The sequence below is a fragment of the Aedes aegypti genome, chromosome 1 (genome assembly GCF_002204515.2).
Source record: "Aedes aegypti strain LVP_AGWG chromosome 1, AaegL5.0 Primary Assembly, whole genome shotgun sequence".
Lineage (NCBI taxonomy): Eukaryota > Metazoa > Arthropoda > Insecta > Diptera > Culicidae > Aedes > Aedes aegypti.
Genome location: NC_035107.1, coordinates 191903024 through 191925959, shown reverse-complemented (window position 1 = coordinate 191925959; position 22936 = coordinate 191903024). Strand labels below are relative to the sequence as shown.

The 22936-nt window shown below is 38.4% G+C and overlaps 1 protein-coding gene across 3 annotated transcripts in view; it reads left to right on the top strand.

The window, feature by feature from the left end:
- The window catches only part of LOC5577500 (solute carrier family 22 member 21), a 54339-nt gene that overhangs the window by 15817 nt on the left and 15586 nt on the right, over window positions 1–22936 (top strand). For all 3 annotated transcript variants that reach the window (XM_001656469.2, XM_021855858.1, XM_001656470.2), the window contains 3 exons: window positions 19261–19423; window positions 19636–19812; window positions 20423–20572. In XM_001656469.2, the coding sequence (XP_001656519.2) occupies window positions 19261–19423; window positions 19636–19812; window positions 20423–20572 (490 nt within the window). The remainder of the gene's footprint in view (window positions 1–19260; window positions 19424–19635; window positions 19813–20422; window positions 20573–22936) is intronic.

The following is a 22936-nucleotide window of genomic DNA, read 5'->3' as shown; positions in this document are numbered from 1 at the left end:
AATCGTTGAAAAGTTTAGCCACAATTATATTCTTTCAAAAATGTGTTGTTCATTTGAGTTATGATGTGAGAAGATTTTTTTGCGTTAGAGCCTTAAACAATTCAAACGATACATAATCTGCTTTCGTATTTCGGCTATTTTTGCATTATGCTGCAATAAAAGATCTATGGATAAAAGCTTTTAACATTTTGCAAATAAATTTTCTCCACTTTTACCAAGTAATTTGCATCTATAAATATTATTATAGATATCTATAATATCTACAATCTGCAAATATTCTATGAGCGTTCCCTTTATTAATAACTGCGAACATTCTTTGCCAATTTACTATTTTCAAATATGTACATCGCAACAAGCTCAAAGATTCTCTATGTTCTGGGATGTACAGAAAAATATTATTACGAAAAGATCTTCCACCAGACCCGCCACGAGTTTTATTTAGTAATGCTCTCTAATCTCACAACAATTTTTGTCATTCATAGCTTAAAAAATCACTGAACGAACACCACGCTTGTTGCGAACCTACCAAACAATTTTGCTATGGTCTCGGTGGTGTTGATCTCGGTGAAAGCATCAAAAATGCCGATACTTATTCTAAGTCAATCATTATGCCAAACGGCCTTTATGCCAAACGACCATTATGCCAAACGACTTTATGTCAAACGGTTTTATGCCAAACAACCTTATGCCAAACGACTTTATGCCAAACGGGGTACAATCAGCAGTAATTTCTTCAGAAATTTCAACAGGAGTTCCTGTAGAGTATCCTTCAGGAGTTCCTCTAGAAATTGCATCAGAAGTTTCTTCAGATATTCCACCTGAAACTCCTCCAAAGATTACATCAAAAGTTCTTCTAGAGATTATCAGAAGTTCTTCTGGGGATTACATCAGGAGTTCTTTTAGATATTTCAACAGTTCCTTCAGGGATGTCATAAGCATTTGTTTTAGAAATTTCACCTGGAAAATCTCCAGAGATTCTATTAAAAGTTTCTGCAGGGATTCCCACAGGAGTTCCTCTGAGTCTTTCAATAGGAATTCTTGTTGCGATTTCATGGGGAGTTTCTATAGGGATTCAATAAGGAATTCCTACAGGGATAACAACAAAGTTCTACTTCTGGAATTCCTTCAAGGGTTCTTTCAGAAGTTTCTCTAGGGATTCCATCAGGAGTTTCTGCGGAGATTGCATCTTGAATTCCTCTAGAGAATATATTAATACTTCTAACATTTCATAATAAAATCTTCCTGGGATTTCATCATGAACACCTTCTGGGATTCCATCAGAAGTTCTATCAGGAATTTATCAAGGGTTTTTCTGGGTTCCATCATTCCTCCCGGAACGTATGAAAGGATTCTACCAGAATTTTCTTACAGGGGTTTCTCTAGGAGATTCTTTAAGAGATTCCTCCAGGAACTCTTCAAGAGAGTCCTCCCGGAATACCTTAAGGTATTCCTCCCGGAATTAATCAAAGGATGCCTCCCCAAATTCCTCAAGGAATTAATCCTGAAGGAATTCCATCCAGAATATCTCCATGGGTTTTCAATGGTTATTAGACATGCTTTCAGGGATGCCAACAGAAATTTATTGCATATTAATATGATTGATTAATCAAGAAATTCCTTCCGGAATTTCTCAAAAGATTCTTTGTCGAATACATCTTGGAATTCCTCCCGGAGTTCCTTAAGGAATCAATCCCGGAAATCCTCAAGGGATTCTTCCGGATTTTTCAAGGAATTTCTCATGGAATATTTCCAGGGATTCTTTAGGATTTTCAGGAATTCCTCCTGAATTTTTACCATAAATTTCTTATAAGGATTTCAGTGATTTGGGTATTCACCAGTATATCATCCAGTGACTCTATCAGGAGTTCCTCCTGGGATTCAAAACAAGAATTCTTTCAAAGACCCCTAAAGTAGTTCCTAATGGATTCTCTTAGGTTATTCCTGGCGAAATCTTTGGAAAATCCTTCAAGAAATACTGGAAGGAATTTATGGATAAATTCCACTAGGAATCCTCGGAGAAATTTATGGTGTATTCTTGAAGTTATTCATGCAGAAATCCCCGGACAAATGCCTCCTAGGGTCCCTTCAGAGATTCAAGGAAGAATCTTTGAAGGAAACACTGGTGGAATTTATAAAAGAATTTATTGAAGATTCTCTAGAGGAATACCGGAGGATAACCTGGGAAACCCTCTCAAATAATGCAAGCGAAATCTATAAAGAAATACCCGATGATATCCCATGTAGGAAGTTTTGGTGCATTCTTTTGCATTTTTTCTCGTGGAATCCCTGAAAGCTTCCTGGTGGAATCCATGGAGGATCTCCTTGATGAGGTGAAGGAGGGATTACCAGGGAAAGCACTAGAAGAAGCACTGGAAGATGTTTGATAGGAGCAATGTAAAGTTTACTTTAGGAATCGCTTAAGAATAGTTTCAAAAATTCATGTAGAGATTTTTCAGTTATCCTTACAGAATAGTTTCCAAGGTTCTCCTAAAACTTCCTGTGGAAGTTCATTCAGGAATTCCTCCTAGGAGACCGGGAATACTCAGGAAATTCCTTTAGAGTTCGCCTGCAGGTTCATTTCTTTAGGAATTCCTAGAGGATTTCCTTTAAGAATTTCTCTAGGGATTTTTCCAGCAATTTCTCCAAGAATTATTATTTGGGTCCCTTCAGGATTTCTAACTGCGCTTCGTTTTGAGAACGGAGTAGTTTTAAAAATTCTTTCATGAAATCCGCAATGGATTTCTCTAGAAACTCCTCCAGGAATATTTGCAGGGACTGTTTATGGTGTTTTTGAGGAAATTCCTTCAGGGATTCCTCCAAAAATATCTCAAGGGATTCCACAAAGAATATCTTCAAGTAATTCTTCAGGCCTTACTTTAGCAATTCATCTACATTCCTATTCCTGAAACAATCTCTGATGTAAATTCTGAAAGGCTTTGAAATCCCTTGATACATTCATCTTCTGAGGAATTCCTGACAGAGGTATATCTGGAGGAATCTCTTGGTGAGGTTTTTCAGATGTGTCTGGAGAAATACCTCAAAAAAAAAATCATGAACAAAATTATGTAAACTCTACTGAAAGAGTACATGGCAGAATACCTAAATGGGATTTATGAAAAAAAGTGAAGATTTCCTTGCTGAAACTATGCAGTAATTACTGGAGCAATTGTTGGAGAAATTTGCAGTCCATGACAAAATTAGGAGGAATTCGTGGAGAATTATCTGGAGGATTCTTTATAAAACAAAATCATAAGTAATAACTAGAATAATTTCACTGGGTAAATTTCTGTAGGCATTCCCGGTGAAAATCATGATTTTTTGGATATTTTCCTGTAAAAAATCATGTAGAAATTCGTGGTTGATTCCCTGGAGAAATTTCAGAAGCAACCCAATGAATAATTTTGCTGAAAAGTAGCTCTCTCAGCTACTAATGTTACATGGGAATTTTTGTAAATATTTTTGACGATTTCTTGAACAATTTATCATGCATATTTTAAAAAGAGTACCTTTGAGAACTCTAGAAATAGTTACTAACCGAATATCGAAAGAATACTGACTGAATCAATGAAGGATTTTCTGAGAGAATCCCTGGAAATTTTCTGATGGAAGCATTGAAGTAATTTTCAGAGGAGAAATTGTAAAATTTATGAAGCAATTTCTGTAGGAATAGATAGAGGAGTTTCCGACGGACCTTCTGAAAAAATTTTCTGGACGTATTTCTGGTTGAATTCTTGTAAAAATCCTTGCAGTAATTCATAATTCCTGAAGCAAATCAATTCATGGAAAATATCCTGGACTTCTAGAGGAACTGCAGAAAAAAATCGTTGAGTCAACTCTGTAAAAATCGCTGAAGCACGTTATCGAAGAATCCTAGAATGTAATTTTTTTAAAGGAATTTTATGCATAAATTTTTGAAACAAATCTTAAGCAGAATTCCTGAAGGCAGTGTTGCATTTGAACGCGTTCATTTTGCGTTCCAGTTTAAATTTTTGAACGAGAGATCGAGTGGTCGGTGTTCAGACAGACCGGACTAGACGATATTTTGGCCTTTCGAAGATTAGTCAAGGACTCTATCAATTCTGATTTTTCCGATGCTGTTTTGATACAGTTGGTTCATCAAACAGATAAGTTACATTATTACAGCAAATAATGCCAATATTTTGTTATTCCGAACGCTTGGGGTACGTTTCCCTGAAATCATTCAAAAAACACTTGGTTCAGTCTGTCTGAACACCGACCAAGTAGGCTTGAAAATTGATCAGTTCAAAAATTTGAACTCAGAAGAGCTGAAAAGTGAACGCAAACGGAAAATTGTTTCATGGTGGATGAAAATAGTAGTTTACGCAACAAGTTGCAGAATGATGATTTCTACAGCACGAGTCGTAAATGTATCCTACGAGGCTTGCCGAGTAGGATAATTACGACGAGTGCTGTGGAAATCGAGTTCTGCAACTTGTTGCGTACAACATTTTTTGCAATTTCGTAGAAGACTACTTAAGGGTCAGATATTATGTCGGAATGCATTCACCATTATTTTACAATTTCTGAGAAATTGTTGTGTTATGATTCATTACGCAACTCAAAACAGTTGCGTAATGAGAAAGCGTTGCGTAATTAATCATTACAGCACTGGTTTCAGTTAGGTAATGACTATTCCCGCACTGCATACTTCAGTGCAGGAAAGTAGGCCGTTTCATGACAGATTGACGTGATGAAAAACAGCCTATTACGATGGGAAATTGCAAACACAAATTTAAAAGTAGAAAGATTTACTGAAGCTGTCAAGGGACATTTAAGGTTCCATACATTGTGCATGATATGGACTCAATATAGTTTAAAGAAGTATTTTTTAGTTTCGTGCTTCGTAGTGCATTTTAAAATGAACGGGCCGTTCGTGAGCAGCGTCAGAATTTTGCACGAGAGTTCAATGTTTACTGCGTTCACGTGCAAATTTAGAACGCGTTCAGTTCACTTTTGGCAAGCGTTCAGTTTAAAATGCATCACTGCCTGAAGGAATTTCTGAAGGATTCTCTGAAGAATTTTTTGGAGAAATTTTTAAAGGAATGCCAGGAACAATTTCTGGATACATTCCCAGAGGAAATTTAGAACGAATTCATGGAAAATTTTTTGGGATTCCTCCAGAAGAGAAATTTGATTGGTAGTTCTCAAAAAAAAAATCAGGAGGAGGCTCTGTATTAAATTACGAAGAAGTCAATTTATAAAGAATTTTCTGGATTTATCTCAAAAGTTATACGCTGGAGGAATTTCTGAAGTAATTACTGAACTAACCTGGATGAATCTCTGGAGAATTTTCTGAAGGAGAACTGAAACTTTTTGTATGAAATATCAATGAAATTTCAGAATCAAGCTATTAAGGTTACTTCGTTATAAATTCCTGGCGTAATTTCTGCAGAAAACTCAGGATGAACCACTAAAGAAATTTCTGGAGGAATCTTATATATTTCCAGAAAGAATTCCTGAACTATAGTGTATAAGTGAAATCTATGAAGGACAATCGAATTCGAACCACCCTGATTATGCTGAAGAGGTCGCAGAACACAAGCACCAGTAATCTAGCGCGCAGTAATGGATACAATTCCTTTTCAATTCTGTAAGTTATTATTTCACCACTGAAATAAACTATGAAGATTTACAAAGAATGTCTTCAACCGCTTGTTTTGCAGAATGGCGTTCAATGAAGCTTCTAAAATCACTTATTTTGAATAATCAGTGATTTACTTATGGAACAACTCACCTCAATTTAGATTACCAGCTTGCTTCAATTTGCCTGCGGATGCCGTTCACCATGAAAAGTAAACGCTATCACCAAAGATTTCGGCAATCTGTTTTCAGTGCGATGGCGTCTTATCCTTGCTTCTAACGCACTATAACCGCTGACAACAAAACTGAAGGAAAACAGCTGCCGGGATGGCATCTACCTAAACCGTTTCGCTCGAGCTGATAAAACTGCTCTGCTACTAGATGAAATGGCTGCTTTATCGATCACCTTCACTTTCCGGCATTTAGTAACTTTTTCGCTCGTCGCCAACTTAAATTTCTGGGTTCTCAAGTCACTGACCAAGATCATGCAAAACCCTGAGTTAAGATACACTACCCGTCATAAATACGGACTCACTGAAATAAGTATTGCAACACCCAGCTGAATAATGACCCAACTAACATTCACTCATTTAACAAACCCAATATTGGCAGTTTTATCCAGCATCATGTTTTATAACATTTTAATAATTTCCATGGCCAACCTTTGTTAAAGCATTGTTCACACAAATTTGGAGAAATTTTAAAGCATGTCGTTGAATACCAACTTTATTTTTCAGCTTTAAAAACGTTTTACAAGCATTTAGTTCAGCTTTTATACGGCTGGTCAAAAATAATTAAAGACTAATAAAAACAAAACAATATTTTTCTAGGCACTTTATAAATGTAGTGTGCACTATTATTATTATGATAGTATAACAATCTTATTTAAAAATCGCCCGTATACTGGATTCGAACTCGAGACCTTCCAATCGTCAGCGGTATGCCTTGCCATCTGCGCCATCCTAGAATTGATGATTATACCGTCCAGTGCAAAATATAAACTTCTCATAGCTGAATATTGACCATGTTCGAGCTTCTATTCGACAACGTCTAATCAACACATGGTACGCTAATCTACAACTGAACAAGCATATTATTCAGCTGCTGTTTAGTGCTGATCCAAGCTGAGTTCAGTCGGCTATTTTTAGCGCACAGTGAGAAAATTGATGTCGATGTTGGTCAAAATAATGTTTATTTACACAAAGTAAAAACAGTCTGAAATGATTAATCTAATTTCATAATAAGTTTTAGTTTGTTCAAAACTGATTAATTAACTTAAATAATTTTATAAATTATAGGTTGATTATTTTTTTTATTTGTATTTTTCATAAACCTATTACAAATGCATTGAAGTAAAAGTTCTCTGTATGAATATATGTGAATCATTTGAAGGGTTAGTCCTCAGACCCCACCTGAATAGAAAAATATTCGAATATCTTGATGCGATTTTTATTTTTGGAAATGGCCGAGTAAATCATTTTTCTTAGAGCGCAGTATTTATTCAGTTATGAAGAAATGTCATTTCAAATGTAGCTGGCTATAGAAATTTATTTAATCAATTTTGTCAAAGAAATTTCCATTTTTCTTGTACGGAAAAACATCCCGAGCAGGCGAAAAAAGCTTAGCAATTGAAAACATAACATGGGTAGCTAAAAGTCATATTAATTTGATAGATATATGATATAAAATATCTGGAAATGATATCTCAAATAAACTACTAAAACAAAATTGGCATGTCATATTTAGATTCTGCAAGAGTTCACCAATAGCTGCGAGCTATTCATTAGATCTACGTACATAAAATTTTTCATAGGTTTAGAAGTTCCAGGAACAAAATTTTTCAGATATTTTATCTTTTATGTCAATCAAGTCAATATCACGCTTTGTTTGTCAATACTTTGCTCCTACTCGAAATACTTAGCTTAAATGTTTATTTTTGTTTTTCACAATAATTCTGCATTTCTGGAGACTGACCATGTTTATTTTCTGAACAGCTATTTAAAAAGTTTTAAGAAAGCATAATTTATGAGCTTTGAAATGCATTCGGAACTCAACACGAATTTCGGATATTTTGTCCATTTTATGAAATTTAGCTATAGTGTGATCGCTTTGACAAGGTTTATTTATTGCTGAACAATGTGTTTATTAATCGTCATTTTGGCCTCTATTGGATCAACTGTTCTTATAATATACTTAGGATTTTATAAGATACTTATTCAGCTCTTATTCATGCTTATGTTAAACATGTGGGAATAGCTGAAGTGCGACGCAAGTAAAACGTTAGTTCGTCTTCTGAATATCCTTTTATACATATACATTTGTTTAGTGGAATATTGGCTTTTTAATTGGGGGAAACATGTCTTGTTCAGCTCATTTGTAGAACAATCTTGACTAGTCGAATGAGAATCTTTGGAAACGTTTAATAAGTGGCGATTCAACTTTTGTTCATTCTAATGCATAACGTTGAACATTGATCTAAGTTTGTGTTAAAAAAGCACCTTCTCAGCTCTTTATAGAGCCAATTTTTTATTCAGCTGCCATTACCATTATTGAACAATAATTAAACATGCATGCTTGTTTGTGGCTCTGAATTGTTAGTTGGGGAATCACCCCCTAAGAGTTTAGCATCACCTCAAAACAGGTTAATTCACATTGCTATATCTCGAGATCCTTACGACTTGCAAAGAAGCGATCTTCAGCAAAGTTGCTCAGGGGTTCAAGGACATCCGGGAAGCGATCAGTTTAGTTCGCGATTTTGCCGCTAGGTGGCGCTAGTGAGCATGTAAAATTGAGCATTTTGAACTAGTTCTAGCTTGTGATCCATAAGAGATAGAAAGTTCGAGTCTTCGGCGAAGTTGTTAAGAAGGCCAAGTACATCCGGAAGACAAACTGTTAGGTTGTAGATTTCACCGCTAGGTGGCGCTAGTGAACATGCAAAATTGAGCATTTTAAACTAGTTCTTACTTCTGATCCACATGAGATAGAAAGTTCGAGTCTTCGGCAAAGTTGTTCAGAAAGTTAAGGACATCTTCTTCTTTCTGGCGTTACGTCCCAACTGGGACAAAGCCTGCTTCTCAGATTAGTGTTCTTATGAGCACTTCCACAGTTATTAACTGAGAGCTTTCTTTGCCGATTGACCATTTTTGCATGTGTATATCGTGTGGCAGGTACGAAGATACTCTATGCCCTGGAAATCGAGAAAATTGCCTTTACGAAAAGATCCTCGACCAGCGGGATTCGAACCCACGACCCTCAGCATGGTTATGCTGAATAGCTGCGCGTTTACCGCTACGGCTATCTGGGCCCCTAAGGACATCCGGAAGACAGATAGTTTGGTTCGAGATTTTGCCGATAGGTGGCGCTAGTGAGCATGTAAAACTGAGCATTTTGAACTAGTTCTAGCTTGCGATCCACAAGAGATAGAAAGTTCGAGTCTTTAGTAAGTAACGAACAGAAATAAAGTAAAGTACATCCAAATATCAAATTTTTTGGTTCCTAATTTTGCCACTAGGTTACACTAGTACGCATATTTAATTAAATATATGAAACAAATACTATCTTTTGAGCCAGATGAGATAGAAAGTTTGAGTCTTCGGCATAGTTGTTCGGAAAGTCAAGGGCATTCAAGAAACAGTTTACTCTGGAGGGATGACTGTACCTAAACATTATAAATTTGATAAGATAGAATTTCCAGAATGCTGCTCAGAAATCCTTTGACATTTGGAAGTTGAAGTGATTTGAATCACTTTATGTACGTTTTTCAGATTTGATAAGTTCAATGTCCAAGTGATTGATGTTTGATTTTTGAAGCAAATTTAAGGCATTCAGGTCTCATTCACTTTATATTCAATATTTTAGATTTGACTAGCTCCATATCCAAGAGACTCATGTCCAATTAGCTTCATATTCAAGTGTTTCAGGTGAGAATCACTTCATGTGATTCATGTCTGATTCATAGTTAAGTGTTTAAGGTAATATTCACTTCATGCACAAGTAATTCAGGACCGATTACATTCTTGTTCAATTTATTCAGATATGATTCGCTTTATATCCAAATGATTCATGTCATGTGACACTTCATTTTTGAATGCATGCTCACTAGCGGCAAAATCGCGAACTAAGCTGTTCCCTTTTCGGATGTCTTTGAACCCCTGAGCAACTTTGCCGAAGACCCGAACTTTCTATCTCTTATGGATCACAAGCTAGAACTAGTTCAAAATGCTCAATTTTACATGCTCACTAGCGCCACCTAGCGGCAAAATCGCGAACTAAACTGTTCGCTTTCCGGATGTCCTTGAACCCCTGAGCAACTTTGCCGAAGACTCGAACTTTCTATCTCTTATGGATCACAAGCTAGAACTAGTTTGAAATGCTCAATTTTGCATACTCACTAGCGCCACCTAGCGGCAAAATCGCGAACTAAACTGATCGCTTCTCGGATGTCCTTGAACCCCTGAGCAACTTTGCCGAAGACTCGAACTTTCTATCTCTTATGGATAACAAGCTAGAACTAGTTTGAAATGCTCAATTTTGCATGCTCACTAGCGCTACCTAGCGGCAAAATCGCGAACTAAACTGATCGCTTTTCGGATGTCCTTGAACCCCTGAGCAACTTTGCCGAAGACCCGAACTTTCTATCTCTTATGGATCACAAGCTAGAACTAGTTTGAAATGCTCAATTTTGCATGCTCAATAGCGCTACCCAGCGGCAAAATCGCGAACTAAACTGATCGCTTTTCGGATGTCCTTGAACCCCTGAGCAACTTTGCCGATGACCCGAACTTTCTATCTCTTATGGATCACAAGCTAGAACTAGTTTGAAATGCTCAATTTTGCATGCTCACTAGCGCTACCTAGCGGCAAAATCGCGAACTAAACTGATCGCTTTTCGGATGTCCTTGAACCCCTGAGCAACTTTGCCGAAGACCCGAACTTTCTATCTCTTATGGATCACAAGCTAGAACTAGTTTGAAATGCTCAATTTTGCATGCTCACTAGCGCTACCTAGCGGCAAAATCGCGAACTAAACTGATCGCTTTTCGGATGTCCTTGAACCCCTGAGCAACTTTGCCGATGACCCGAACTTTCTATCTCTTATGGATCACAAGCTAGAACTAGTTCAAAATGCTCAATTTTGCATGCTCACTAGCGCCACCAAGCGGCAAAATCGCGAACTAAACCGTTCCCTTTTCGGATGTCCTTGAACCCCTGAGCAACTTTGCCGAAGACTCGAACTTTCTATCTCTTATGGATAACAAGCTAGAACTAGTTTGAAATGCTCAATTTTGCATACTCACTAGCGCCACCTAGCGGCAAAATCGCGAACTAAACTGATCGCTTCTCGGATGTCCTTGAACCCCTGAGCAACTTTGCCGAAGACTCGAACTTTCTATCTCTTATGGATAACAAGCTAGAACTAGTTTGAAATGCTCAATTTTGCATGCTCACTAGCGCTACCTAGCGGCAAAATCGCGAACAAAACTGATCGCTTTTCGGATGTCCTTGAACCCCTGAGCAACTTTGCCGAAGACCCGAACTTTCTATCTCTTATGGATCACAAGCTAGAACTAGTTCAAAATGCTCAATTTTGCATGCTCACTAGCGCCACCAAGCGGCAAAATCGCGAACTAAACCGTTCCCTTTTCGGATGTCCTTGAACCCCTGAGCAACTTTGCCGAAGACTCGAACTTTCTATCTCTTATGGATCACAAGCTAGAACTAGTTTGAAATGCTCAATTTTGCATACTCACTAGCGCCACCTAGCGGCAAAATCGCGAACTAAACTGATCGCTTCTCGGATGTCCTTGAACCCCTGAGCAACTTTGCCGAAGACTCGAACTTTCTATCTCTTATGGATAACAAGCTAGAACTAGTTTGAAATGCTCAATTTTGCATGCTCACTAGCGCTACCTAGCGGCAAAATCGCGAACTAAACTGATCGCTTTTCGGATGTCCTTGAACCCCTGAGCAACTTTGCCGAAGACCCGAACTTTCTATCTCTTATGGATCACAAGCTAGAACTAGTTTGAAATGCTCAATTTTGCATGCTACCTAGCGCTACCTAGCGGCAAAATCGCGAACTAAACTGATCGCTTTTCGGATGTCCTTGAACCCCTGAGCAACTTTGCCGAAGACCCGAACTTTCTATCTCTTATGGATCACAAGCTAGAACTAGTTTGAAATGCTCAATTTTGCATGCTCACTAGCGCTACCTAGCGGCAAAATCGCGAACTAAACTGATCGCTTTTCGGATGTCCTTGAACCCCTGAGCAACTTTGCCGAAGACCCGAACTTTCTATCTCTTATGGATCACAAGCTAGAACTCCCAAATCTACGGCGAACTTAGTATCCAGAAGGATGCCAAAGCTGGAAGAATACGATGGGCAGGGCATGTTGCAAGAATGCCGGACATCAACTCTGCAAAGATAGTGTTCGCTTCAGGGTTGATATAAAAGGCGTGGAGCGCAGTGATCTAGGTGGGCGGATCAAGTGCGTATCGATTCGGCGAGCGTGGGGCAGAATCGAAGATGGAGAAATGCGGCCACGAACCGAGTATTGTGGCGTGAATCTATTACAAAAGGTCGAAAGACAAAAGATTGATAAACAAAAAAGAAAAGACAAAAGGTCGTTAGTTGTTTAGATGTTAACTAAATAAATGAATGAAATAAAATGAATTGAAAATATTGTATCGAACTTTTCAAGAGGAGGGTCATTGCGACCTTGGCTGCTACTTGAAGTTATTGCTGATTGACTAAATAGTAAAATGCATAATTGGGTCTACATTTTCTGCTATTTTTTATTAGATTCACCCGATGTTGAAACTTTCAGAATTAATTCATTACGCTCAAACGAAGAGTTAGATCAAAACTGTCTTTTTTTTAAAATTTGCTGAAGAACGCAAATGCCAATGTCCTCAAACAAGAAAATTTGGTCCAAAATTGATATCTAAATAAGGATCATTCAATGCAATTTTTTCTTAGAATAAGCGAAATTAAATTACGAACAACTTCTCTGAAGGTAACATACCCCAAATATAAACCATTGGACCATTGTTCAAAGTGCATTGTTCTTGAATCTTTTCGCTTTCGGGTATTAATAACCCTTTTTAGAAGATGAAAATTGTAGTTTTACAATTTTAAAGCGATATTGCATTTATTTGTTTTGCAAGATTTTGGTTTGCATTGGATTTTGATGATCATGTAAGAGCATATAGGGTGTCTCAGAAAGTATGGGCACGACTGCCATTTCAAGACCAGTGCAGTGAAATTCTGATTTTGACACATTTTATTCTTGCACTTATCAAGAACAGATTTTGAATTTTGAGTGACTCTTTTCGTTACCTATTTGTTGATGGTGTTACATTCCTAAAAGCTCCTCTTATCAGTTTTGCACACATCGCGTTATTTTATAAAAAAAATATAAATTTAAGTATACGAAATTTAAATAGAAACTAAAAATCCGATTTCAACTGTGGTCGATCTTTAAAAGGGTCAACCAAGTATATGTTTATACGTTAAAACATGTAAAAATATTAAATTTCTGCTGCCTATCCAAAAATATAAAAATTTTACATTCGTTAATTTGAAATGAACAATTTTTATTTATATTGAAAATACCTGAAAAGCTATGATTTCGTAAAGTTATCTTATGTGGTGGCAAAATCTAGCGATTTTTTTTAGAATTTTACCATATGTTCACATTTTTCCTATCAAAGCCAAATAGTATTTGAAACAAAAATTCTCATGGAACATCTTAGATACAATGTACTTGAACTCATCACATCGATGAAAATATTAATTACTAGTTAAGTTCCAACAAAACACAAAAGTTGCTTGCGCTTGCCAGATAAGAATTGATTTTTTAGAAACAAAAATTGCAATTTAAAAGTTTATTTTATCAAACAAAATTTTCACAGGCGGCATCTAAAATACCCCAATGAAAAACATAACAATATAAAAATATGTTTGCAAAAAATATTGTGATTCTCATTATCATAATCGTGCCCATACTTTCTGGGTCATCCTATATCAATGTAAAGGTGATAAATGTATGCTACAGTATTTTTTCGATCCCTGAACACAGCAAAGAAAAATATTTTTTTCCACGTTGTTCAAAGATCGATTTACGTTTTCCCAGTAACATTTTGATTGCTTATTCCGCTGTCTTTCTCGATAATATTTTAGCAGTTCAAAATTTGGTGCTAAAAGTCGTCAAAGTTGTAGAGAATACTGGTTTCATTGGGATGTGAATGCAATTTAAACTACATTTTTGGTTATTCAATTCATCGAACAGGAAAAAAAGGATTCATATTTCTGTATTAAAAATAGATTTTATTGAAATCCCCCGAAACAACAAAGGAACGATTTTTAACAGATCCAGTTTATTTATTCAGTTTGTTTGCTTCGCGAATAACGTGAACATTGTAGACCACAATAATATCGATTGTAGCACATCGAGAATATATGCAAAATGTGAGCCAAACTCTATCCCTCTTTTTTTTTATTCACAAGTTACTTTGAACTTAATAAAAAAAAATCACATCATATCGGCTACAAAACACCCTCATCTTTTGCAAGCATCGTGAAACCCTTACGCTCTTCAGCGAAAAGGGAATCAATTTGCCTAAGTGTTGCTGTAAACATCGCCATAAAAACGAACAACGGCAATAGCCATCAGCAAGCACTACAACGACATTGACGACGGATAACGATACAAAAAACGTGGGTCGTCATGTTATAGTTTCACCCAGATTATCCTTTTCCCAATCACACTAACGCCAAAGTTGTTGGATGCGAAACACGAAGCAACGTCGTTCTGATAAAAAATAAAATCCTTCAGCAAAGCAAACATTTTGTAATCGAGCGAGAAGTCTTTGAAATGCTCTATCTACAATCTCAAGATGTGCATCCCTTGCTTTTCCAGTTTCCACTGAACCCGAGCATCAATTTTCCTTGCCGCGTTCTTATATGGAATCCATAGTAAAAATAACGACTGGAAATACAATCCCTTCTTCGGCTTTCATCACGGCTCAAACATCGCTGCGGTTGCCATTTTTTTCCCACCGGCATTTCCGCTGATGCAAAACTAAGACGCTTTCCAGATTCTTGTATCAACCAGAAACGCCGGTTTCGCAAGATAAAGGTTTATTTTCGTCGTAACTGCTCTTCGGAGAGGATTGCTTCCCAGCCCGGCAGCAATGTTTATGCAAATTAAATGGGAGATAACAACACAGCAGCTGAGGCCCATTCTATTCGAAAATCCCACAATGCATCATCATCATTTCGTCGTGTTTGGCCTCGTCCATCCTTTACCCATATTACCAGAAAAAAAAGAAATGGAGTGAAAATTCTAAACAGGTATTGGTTATTCCACAGTTAAATCTCCCTAATAAAGACAAATAATAATAATAATTCCACAGTTTCCACAGCAGTTGTACTCGACCATCACCGATTCCAACAAAATTTTGGACAAATGTTCATTTACTGGAAACATGCAAAAAGCTCAACTTTTATATCAAGCGGGCAACCATGATGATGTAAATATTATTATCATGTAGCATAAATTCATTTACTGAAATGTTCGTTTGTAGTGTTTAAAGTGCAAAGCAAAAATATATTCTGTGCAGATCAACATACGATCTAGAGGGTCTTGTTTCCCGGACCCAAAAAAATCCCGGGATTTCCCGGGATCCCGGGACAAAAATCAAATGTTTCCAAACCGACTATAGAACGACCAGAGCGCGTATTGAAGCTTTGTTTAGGCTTATAGAGCAGTTCCACAATACCCGAACCTGCTTTCGAAGGTTAAGTTGAATTATAATAGACAAGAACAATACTGTGTTAGATTTCATTCATCAATATTTCACCTATCTCCAGTTAAAGTCAACAGGCATTTATTACACTTAATTTGAAACGAAAATCAATCGTGATGCATAAGGTATAGTACATATAGGTGATACCAATCACTCTCAAATTTTACCATATCTTTTAAAATCTACTCTCATGCTTATGCAATTTATTTACATTGTTGTGTCAAATGGAATCTTCATGCTTTTAAATTGATGACCTGACAAACACAGGCATATTCGTCCTGGAAAATTGTAAGGTGCACCGGGCAAACTAAAACGGGTACGGAAAGATAAAATGGCGTCAATAAAATTTTAATATGATGAATTATTTAAGCACCAAAGAATTTATTGTCAAATGGAACAAACCGTAGAGTTACCTGCTAAAGTTTATTGAACATTTCGTAACTAACATACCAGAAAAATAAAAACAAGTTCAAGCATGAGTGGCCTTCAACCTCAATTAAAACGCTTATTGCTAAATGCAATAACTAAAATACATTCCTGTATCAACAGTCACCGGAAATACATGCAGCTTGCCATTATTTGAAAATAATACAACAGTATTTTCTAGTTCAATGTGCAATTTCGGGAAATCCCGGGATTTTCAAAAATATCCCGGGATTCGGGATTTTTTAGATCCCGGGATTTCCCGGGATTTTTGTCCCGGGATTCCCGGGACAAGACCCTCTAATACGATCAGTTGTCTAACGGTCATGCAGACGAAAGTCTGATCTGTACTTGTAAATAAAAATTCAGATTAGGTATTAAAACTAATCCAGTTCAGGTTTACACTACCCGTCATAAATACGGACTCACTAAAATAAGTATTGCAACACTCAGCTGAATATTGAAACACCCTGAAAAGTTTAGCATCACCTCACAACAGGTAATTTCACATTCCTATATCTCGAGATCCTTACGACTTGCAAAGAAGCGATCTTCAGCAAAGTTGTTCAGGGGATCAAGGACATCCGAAAAGGGTTTTTAATTCCAAGCCAAGGTCGCAATGACCCTCCTCTTGAAAAGTTCGATACAATATTTTCAATTCATTTTATTTCATTCATTTATTTAGTTAACATCTAAACAACTAACGACCTTTTGTCTTTTCTTTTTTGTTTATCAATCTTTTGTCTTTCGACCTTTTGTAATAGATTCACGCCACAATACTCGGTTCGTGGCCGCATTTCTCCATCTTCGATTCTGCCCCACGCTCGCCGAATCGATACGCACTTGATCCGCCCACCTAGATCACTGCGCTCCACGCCTTTTATATCAACCCTGAAGCGAACACTATCTTTGCAGAGTTGATGTCCGGCATTCTTGCAACATGCCCTGCCCATCGTATTCTTCCAGCTTTGGCATCCTTCTGGATACTAAGTTCGCCGTAGATTTGGGTGAGCTCGTGGTTCATCTATCGCCGCCACACACCGTTTTCCCGCACACCGCTAAAGATCGTCCTAAGCACCCGACGTTCGAAGACTCCAAGTGCTTGCAAGAAAACGTCCATCTCATCAGCGAAGCAAACAAATTGACTGGATCTAGTAAAAATCGTATCCTGGCTGTTAAGGGCACGAACAGTAACAGGCACGAAAATCCACCTTGTTGTAGTCCCCAGCGGGATCCAAAAGAACTGGAGTGTTTGCCTGAAACCTTCCCACAATTGTGCATACCTTCCATTGTCGCTCTTATCAGTCTCGTGAACTTCCCGGGAAAGCTGTTCACGGCCATGATTTACCATAGCTCTACACGGTCAATACTTTCATATAAACTCTACGCGGTATAAACTTTCGTATGTCGCCTTGAAATCAATGTAAAAGTGATACGTTGGGACCTGGTATCCTACAGGCGGCGTTTTTTTCTCCCGAAAGAGGCGGATCTGCTGTTACCATCTCCGTTTATAACGTTCCACGTTCTACCGGGTTCCTTACTGCAGCATGACCGCCCGCGCTGCATTCTTCTCTTTAATCTGTCTACATTCCTCGTCGAACCAATCGTTCCGTCGACTCCGTCTCACAAACCCGACGTTGCTCTCAGCTGCATTGTTGATGGCTGCTTCCACTGTTCTCCAACAGTCCTCAAGAGAGGCTTCATCCAGCTCACCCTTTTCCGGTAAGGCATCCTCGAGGTGCCGCGCGTACGCAGTTGTGACATCCGATTGCTTGAGCCACTATAGGCCATACCGAGGCGGCCGTCGGTACCGTACGTTGTTAAAGACGGAGAGTTTCGGGCGCTGTTTAACCATCACCAGGTAGTGGTCAGAATCGATGTTAGCCCCACGATAGATCCTGCCATCGATAATGTCGGAGAAGTGCCGTCCATCAATCAGAACGTGGTCGATTTGTGTGTCTCCACACCACTGCGATCTCCAGGTGTAACGGTATGGAAGGCTGTGCTGAATGTAAGTGCTACCAATGGGCATATTCTTGGAGGCGGCGAAATCAATTAGTAGTAAGCCGTTTTCGTTCGTCAGCCGGTGGGCGCTGAAATTTCCAATAGTCGGTCTGAATTCCTCCTCCTGGCCAACCTGAGAGTTTAAATCTCCTATGATGATTTTGACGTCGTGGCTTGGGCAGCTGTCGCAATCACATTCGAGCTGCGCGTAAAAAGCGTCTTTATCATCATCAGTGCTTCCGGAGTGGAGTGTGGACTGTGCATGTTTATTATGATGAAGTTGAAGAACCGGCCTTTGAGCCTCAACTCGCACATTCTCTCATTGATCCACCACCACCCGATGACGTGCGTCTGCATATCATCCATCACTATGAAAGCTGTTCCCTACTCGGGTGTGCTACCGCAGCTCTGATAAATGGTATGGCTACCTCTAAACATTCTTACCATTGATCTCTTTCAACACATTTCAGGCAACGCGATGCCAAATCCGTGGTCCTTCAGCACGTCGGCGAGTATGCGTGTGCTCCCGATGAAGTTGAGAGATTTACAGTTCCACTTACCGAGCTTCCAATCGCTAGTCCCTTTACGTCGCTGTGGTCTTCGCCGATTATCTCGGTTCGTATTCTCTCGTTGATTATTCGTTACTTGATATTTTTACAGCTGACTTGCAGGGCCTGACTCCAACCCCCTAGATTTCCAGAGGACCATAGTGCCCAGTTTGGCTTAGATTCCTTCTCTGGAGCTCGGACGATGATCAGCCGCCCCTTGCATGGGGAACAAACGCTGAACCGAGAGCAATAGCGAATTTCTCTTTGTCCTTAACCCCCTGACTTTCTGATAATATACGGTAAAGTGGGCAGAAGCGTTGGAGAAGAATTGGAAAGGCTATTTGCATCGACTGGTTCTACGAAATGACTGTCGGGCCGGAGTCCATATTCAGCGTTGGTTCGGAAAAATTTGGAGTCCTTCGTCCTTTATCTTCGATTAATTCTCGGAAATCGATCCCTTGCAGCCAGGATGCGGGATTCATAGCCTTAGATATGGATTCCGGGTCTACACCAATTTTGAAAGCATTGAAGGACAGTGTTGATGACCATCCACCCCTCGGAATCAGTGATCTCACACTAACTGCATCTACACGCAATCATTTATTAAATTAATTATTAATGAGCCGTTAAGAGAATAAGTTAATCTGAATTCTCTAGTATTAAAATAAACCATTTTTAATATTTTTTTCTACATTACAAAAAAATCTGGTTTTCTAAATATTTGATCGACCAAAATTGTAAACCACTACGGCATAAGATTCCAATGTCTTTAGGGTTTGGAGGTGTCTCCAAACTTTTTCACAAGATGAAGTTTATTTATATACGTTTTACAGTCAGTGTATTTAAAATTAATTTCCTTTTTTTTCTTGTTAGATTGTGCCTATGGATACGATTATGACAGGACGTACTACGACCGAACACCAATTACCGAGCACGATTGGATCTGCGACAAGGGTTTCCGGGAGACAAACATATTCGTATACAATCGCTTCGGTGAACTGATTGGAACGTTCATCTTCGGTCAGCTGGGCGACACGTAAGTCTTGTTTCTGGATTTGAAATTCGAACAATGCTAGGCTATATTCATTAATATCATGTAAACAAAAAGAAATGAAGTAAGTTGTTTACTAAAGTAAGCAATATTCCGCTAACAAAGTATAATAGCATGTATCGGAATGATTTTACAAATCATCATAATTCGAAGCATATTATTTTCCACCTTTTTAATCAGAATTTAATTTCTTTTAGTCTCGGCCGGCGACCGGTGTTCTTTTTCAGCGTGTTGATAATCACCGCCGGGCGACTAATCTCTATGTTCACGGCATCGATCTACGTCGTGTTCTGCATGGCCGCTGTATTGGGCTCCCTCACGTCAAACTCAATTTTCCAGGCTCCACTCATCATCGCTATGGAAGTATCGAAAAGGTAGGTAAGGTAACGAGTCGGTTCGTCATAGCGGTTGGTTTCCATTGGGCTACTGCGAATTCACATTTTACTTATATATACATATATAAAATATATTTTCACATTTTGAGTTGTTTGATATTTTTTTATTAATGTATATAGCTCTTCAGAAGCATCGTGAAATCATTTCAGCGGTAGAATATTAATATTAAAATCCACTCATATCGCATTTGGTTCAAACTTATCTGGATGAGAATTGGATGCGTTACCCAAATGCAGCATTCCATTGCAACCATTTTTGTGTGAAATTGACTCTCTTGCCGTGCGATCTAGCTTGAAAAATATGAATTCAGTTCCTAGACGACAATGTTACAATAAATCATCATTTTTTGTTGCTCTGAGTGTTTCGATTCACGTAGAGTCTGCGTATATCGGAATCATACAGTGGCAATCAGCTAAGCAAGAAGGTATAGCTCCAAACGACAGACATTTTCGCGTGTTGTCGAACAATAGCGGCCATAATATGGCGTGCAAAACACCGTGGTAACCGATGCGAGTTCTGAAAATTTCATTCCGCACATTTGTTGTTTCCGGTTCTGATGAAACTTTTTTTTTCCTTCAACTTCCCTAGCGAACGACGTGGTTACATTAGCATGATGCAATGTATCGGATGGACGACGGGCTTGTGCATCCTACCGATGGTCTTCTGGGCTACGCGGGATTGGTTCTGGGCGCTGATGTTTACCACCATTCCGATTTTCCTGTTTATCTTCATTCCGCAGTAAGTATATTTGTCTCTTGGGATTTTCTGTTGTGGGAGTTTGTTTTTTAACATGTCTCCGAATGTCTGGTATTTAATGGAACTATTAACTTTTAAGAATTAAATCATCCATATGTCATATGCAATTGTGGATCAAATAACATAGTTATTCGATTATCCAGCAAGACTGATTTCTTTTTATTATGGCGAGTTACCTGTAATAATTATAATTGCTCATAATTAAATATCTAAAAGATATATCGCCTAGCTCAAACTTCTGTAGGGGTTGGTGGCGGGACCATCCTTAAAATCAATTAATATTAGGTCAGAGCAATATGCACCATTAAAATATGCATTTAACAAGCAATTACCCTTGTTTCAATAATGAACTGTTGTGTAACTTGAGAAATGTTAAAAAAAGAAAACAAATTAGTGTGTCCAAAAGCGTTAAGTTATGATGCATTGGGGGAAAAAACATGCAGTTGGTGTTAGGTCGATAATTCTAAACTGTAAATGACATCCAGATTTTAATAAGAATTGCAAAAATGCTATTCTCACCACTGTTTTCACGTTGTTGTAAGCTGCCGAGTCATTCGTGTTTTCAATTTGCACTCCTTGTATCCTGTAAACCTCCAGGTTTTCGTTTTCGCTCTACGAAAAACAATATTTATCCCGGATGATCTTGTTCACGCTCCAACGTCACTTTACAGCATATGCATCAGTTATCTCATACTCCGGTGGTTCCACCTACAGGACATGTTATGCTGCGTCACAAAAAATGCAACTCCCAATAAATAATCCCATTTACAACACATTTGAAGTCGCGCTCGGACTGAAACCGGTAGATGGGAGGACAAAAAAAAAGGCGAAATAGATGCTTAGTAAGTACAAACTGCACATGCACATCGCTTTTTCGCGAAATGCAGTTCCACCGTTGGCTTAGGGAGATGAAAAGCAACCGGATTCAGTCGTTTTCGTTTCCATAACCACCGTACCGTAGAGCAGAGTAATACGTTTCGTGAAATGAACTTTATTTCGGGGCGCCTTTTCAAGCGTAACGTTATTTTGGCATATCTTCTGAACAATTCATCCGATACTCGTAAATAGTTCAGATGCAGGGCTTACTGCAAAATTTCGACGCCAATCATGACGGGACCAAAGTGACATCCCTCGTCGTCGCTATAACTTTCTACGATATGTGAGACTATCTTGGGAATGGGATTCGATCCTAGGTCCTCGGCGTGAGAGGCGTGTGTTCTAACCCCTACACCAGCCCCGTACCCTTAATTGGTTAGAGTATCGAATAAAATGCTAAGAAAATAAATGGAAGCTATTCATATTTAATAAATGCATGTAAGAATCCCATTAAAAATCCCTTGAGAAACAAATTGCTCATGCATTATTTTTCAGATCGAAATCAGCAGAAGATTTTAACATTATTCAAAAGTCTATCGCAAATTCGCTCCCAGCTTTCAATGTAGTCAAAACTTCAGATTTAACCATCATTATCTTCCAACAACACCGCATTTAACGGTACCACGAGCAGCATCGTCCTCTCCGGTTGGCGATATCTACCAACTACATTGATTCAAGTTACCACGATGGTCTCGATGGAAAGTAATTTCGCACCTGCCTGCCCGACTCAGAGGAGTCGTCGGTGGTGTTGCAATGGTTGTTTTCCACTCAGTCACTTTTTTTCCGTTCCACAGCATATTTCTATTTGCAGCTCACCTGGAAAATAGCACAATAAGACCTCAACAACACTTGCATATCCATTTCCCAACCTCCCCGAAAAGCATCATCATCATCAACGCCTCTTTTCCCCACAAGGGAATGGTTCGTTTTCTGTAGAGTGCGGGTGTGAGCATTGGTGGCTCCAACACCTAACCTCAATTTTTATTTCAGCTATTTTTTTCATCATCTGATCTTCATGGGCGTAAATTGTCATCAGACCTAAGGGGGACCATGGCAATTTTGCACTTAACTTTTCAATGCTTTATTCGATAATATTCATAAACCAATTACAAGGGCGCATATTCATTCAAAGGTTGACCAAAACCTAGAACTGTCCCAAAATGATTGATCGACTTATTTGAAACTCTTTGACAATATATGTACTTAAAAATCTAATTATCGGTGTATTCTACCAAAATGTTGTCTCTATAAAATGACATATAATTCAAATGTAATAGGGGAACTTACGTATTCCCGGCAGTCTAAGCAGCTGAACTTTTAACCTTCCAGTCGTCGCGTGGTTCGCCACCGTCAGAACAACCACGCTGCTGTTGTGAGCAAAAAGCGAGCATTTTTCATCAGTGTTGTACAAAATACAACAGCGCGACGACTGAAGTGTTAAGAAGGAAATTATACACAACAATAAAGCGC